The following is a 3,843-nucleotide window of genomic DNA, read 5'->3' on the forward strand; positions in this document are numbered from 1 at the left end:
AGTTTTTTATGGTAAATTTTAAATTTTATTATATAAACAAAGATATTCTAAGAATAATATTGTCCAATAATAAATAATTAGATAAGATGTAATAAATTAATTACGTAAGGTGGACTGCAGCATTCGATAATGCAAGAAAATCTTTCTAAAGTTCCATTTCAAGAACGGTGTCGATATTTGGGAACATTGCTAAAATTATGGAAAAATATGAGGGCCTTTTTGTAATTTTCCAAAATAAATGGACTCACTAGGGCAAGTCAGCCGTCGGCGTATATATAAAGTAAAAAAAACATCTTTTGCACTTGGTCCTCTTCCGGCTCTTCTCCATTTTTCATTTCCGTTCCCGCATCCCCCGGCGAGCGAGCGGAGGTAAAAACCGCTTCTCCAATTGTTTTCAATTCGTTGTGATTGTTATTTTTTGCGGATCCATCGAAATTTTCGCTGTTGGGTGACTGTAATTTTTTTTTTGGTATTTAGAATTAGAATTTTTTGATGAATTTAGCAGGCGTTTTATATTTTTCTAGTACTCGAATTTCTTTGGGTCTGTGTTTGGATACTGAGAGAACTCGGCTTTAATTACTGAGAAGAAAAAGGTCTGTATGCGGTTAGCTTATTTAGATCTGAATGCGTTTCTTGATGTTTATGTTGTATAGATCTGATTTCTATGACAAATCAGATTGGATGTAGATGTATGGAAATGATTGTGATCTGGGGTCAGTCTTTCTTGTTGACGCTGATTTTGTTCTCTGATACTGCTGTATTTTTTTTTTATCTGGATTATATGTTTTGCTTTAAATAGCTCCATATCTGTTTTCTCTGCTCATGTGTAGCTTGAGTTGGGATCTATTTTTTTTTTGGTTTGAACTTTTAATACATAGTTTAGAAGTTAGATTTTGGGGGTTCTGTTTAATGTTTGTTTTTTTGTTATTGACTTTAACTGTTTCTCGATTCAAAAGGCCTTTTATAATTACAAGTTTGTTCATGAATGCTCAGATTCATATGTAAAGTGAACCTATGGCATGTGCTGTCAAATGTCGGCATTCAATTTTGTTAAAATAATTTTGGCTGCAATGCGCGATCAAGAAAGTCTTGGTCTTAGCAACTCTTTCTTGCAATATCAACTCATGACAATATTTTAGTTGTTTGTTTTTGTGATTAATCTTGTCAACTTTATTTGACTCGATTTTTCCACGTTCTCCCTTCTCTAGTTTCTCTAGCATTTGACATTTTTTTGTTTCTGTATATCAGTTACGATTTTTTATTGTGCCAATGTTGTCTCAACTTGCTCGATGTGCATGCCATTCATCATTCCATATCAGATTTTAAGTGAGGCATCCAAATATGTAATATGAACCAAGTGTTTTTATAGGATTAATTTGGAAACTTGGTTATATATTATGCATGCCTTTCTCATCTCAAGTAGTGTATGGTTCTCACTGATGTGATTTTCATGACTGCGTTGATCAGCTCTTGAATTTTGTGATGTATTCTGTTTTCTCATAAACTGCTAAAATGCCCTTGGCAGTAGCATTTTCTTGGAAGTGAAGTCCTTGCCTTTAGTTGAACATCAATTTTGTGGAAATGTAATCCTTGCCTTTAGTGGAAATTTTATTTTGCGTCCCTGCAGGAGTTTAATTTGCAGCTATAATGGCCGATAATCATCAACACCCAACTATCATCCAGAAGGTGGCTAACCAGCTACATCTTAGTTCCAGTTTTTCCCAGGATGTTCAAGCTCGATACGGGGAATTCCAAAGGTCTGTCATGTATCAAAGGCGATTTTCCAATGACACTTATACTAATGCAGGATTACAGTATCCTATGACTTGTCAAGGGTCCCAGAAGCTGTCATTGATTTCTGCAAATGCTTCGCCAGTGTTTGTTCAGGCTCCTTCAGAGAAAGGCTTAGCTGGCTTTGCTATTGACTTTCTCATGGGTGGAGTTTCGGCCGCTGTGTCCAAAACTGCTGCCGCCCCCATCGAGCGTGTGAAGCTTTTGATCCAGAATCAAGATGAAATGATAAAGTCAGGCAGGCTATCTGAACCATACAAGGGTATTGGAGACTGTTTCAAAAGAACCATGCAGGATGAAGGAGCTGTAGCATTGTGGAGAGGAAACACTGCTAATGTCATTCGTTACTTCCCCACTCAGGTTCACCGCATGATTTCCTGCTATCACGAAGATTGAATGCATAACGTTTTCGTATTATGTTTGCTTGTTTATACTAATGATTAGATTACATGTTCCACAGGCTTTGAACTTTGCTTTTAAGGACTACTTTAAGAGACTATTCAACTTCAAGAAAGATCGAGATGGCTACTGGAAATGGTTTGCGGGCAACCTTGCATCTGGTGGTGCAGCTGGTGCTTCCTCACTGCTCTTTGTGTACTCCTTGGATTATGCTCGAACTCGTCTCGCCAATGACGCCAAGGCTGCAAAGAAGGGAGGCGAAAGGCAATTTAATGGTTTGGTTGATGTTTATAGAAAGACCCTGAAATCTGATGGTGTTGCTGGTCTTTACCGTGGATTCAACATTTCTTGTGTCGGCATTATTGTGTATCGCGGTCTGTATTTTGGAATGTACGATTCTTTGAAGCCTGTAGTCCTGACTGGATCTTTGCAGGTTCGTATGCCTCTACCGACTTGTGATAGTTTAGTATGGTATATCATTCACCAGGCTTACATTAAAGAAGTTATATTTTGTTCGAATTGAAGAATTTGGGTGAAGGAATTTGTGATTCATTGTATATAATCGTTGAATTTGTTGTAGAATTTTCAATCCTATGGGTTTCAACATCTGTAGCTACCATTTTAACCAAATCTATTTCATAATTCTCAGAATAATTATAAATCCGTTACAGCATCCGATTCTTAAAACCGGTGAAACCCAACCTAACGAAATTGGAAATGCTTCTGTGAGTTTTTATTGATATTTCCCTCCTTCAGAATTTTGCTGAGATTTGCTTGTTTACATGATTACAGGATAGTTTCTTTGCCAGCTTTGCACTTGGTTGGCTCATCACAAATGGTGCTGGACTTGCCTCTTACCCTATTGACACCGTTCGTAGAAGAATGATGATGACGTCTGGCGAAGCCGTGAAATACAAGAGCTCTATGGATGCGTTTGCTCAAATTCTTAAGAACGAGGGCGCTAAATCTTTATTCAAGGGTGCCGGTGCAAACATCCTTCGTGCCGTAGCTGGTGCTGGTGTGCTTGCAGGTTATGACAAGCTTCAGATGATTGTCTTTGGAAAGAAATATGGCTCTGGTGGAGCTTAATTTCATAACACCACATATGAAATAGATGGTGATGAAAATCTTTTCTTCGTCTCTGAGAATTCATTTAAGGTGAATTTTACGTGATTTGAATAATTTTAGAGAGGGGTTTGAACCCAAAACTTCGATGATATTTTTTTCTGAGGGATGTTTTGTTGATGTGGCCTTATAAGGGAAGAGGTCGACTTATGATGAGTTCTCGATTTTGATTTATGAGAGGTGATTCAAGATAATTACGCATCAATTTGATCCTTTCCAGAGTACTTGCTACATTTACAACATATTATTGTTTAAAAATTTTATTTTTGTTAAATTTTCTTCCGTACATTTACCATTTTTGGTAATTCTAACTAATTTATGGTCAATATATACTTTTAATTTTATCCATCCTAATCATGTACATATGCAAAAAAAACAAATTTGATTAATTTTAATTTCAAATTTTTTACTTGAAAGAATTTGTGCATGTTCTCTTTTTTTGCAATGTTACATTGTTTGATTTTTCTATATGTTTCTGCTCCTATAAAAATGCAATTTCAAATATAACTTTGTATTGCTGTTTAAGAC

The 3,843-nt window shown here is 36.3% G+C and overlaps 1 protein-coding gene across 2 annotated transcripts; it reads left to right on the forward strand.

The window, feature by feature from the left end:
• The first annotated feature begins 272 nt into the window (after nucleotides 1-272).
• LOC142545544 (ADP,ATP carrier protein, mitochondrial-like) lies at nucleotides 273-3,509 on the forward strand. Of its 2 annotated transcripts, none has more exons than XM_075652796.1 (4): nucleotides 273-369; nucleotides 1,628-2,151; nucleotides 2,252-2,623; nucleotides 2,983-3,509. In XM_075652796.1, the coding sequence occupies exons 2-4, from the start codon at nucleotides 1,648-1,650 to the stop codon at nucleotides 3,277-3,279; spliced, it is 1,173 nt and encodes a 390-aa protein (XP_075508911.1). In that variant the 5' UTR covers nucleotides 273-369; nucleotides 1,628-1,647; the 3' UTR covers nucleotides 3,280-3,509. The 2 variants fall into 2 exon arrangements, with proteins under 2 accessions (XP_075508911.1, XP_075508917.1); XM_075652802.1 differs by lacking the exon at nucleotides 273-369 and adding an exon at nucleotides 690-713.
• The last annotated feature ends 334 nt before the right edge of the window (nucleotides 3,510-3,843 follow it).

The sequence above is a fragment of the Primulina tabacum genome, chromosome 1, assembly GCF_025594145.1.
Source record: "Primulina tabacum isolate GXHZ01 chromosome 1, ASM2559414v2, whole genome shotgun sequence".
Classification (NCBI taxonomy): Eukaryota; Viridiplantae; Streptophyta; class Magnoliopsida; order Lamiales; family Gesneriaceae; genus Primulina; species Primulina tabacum.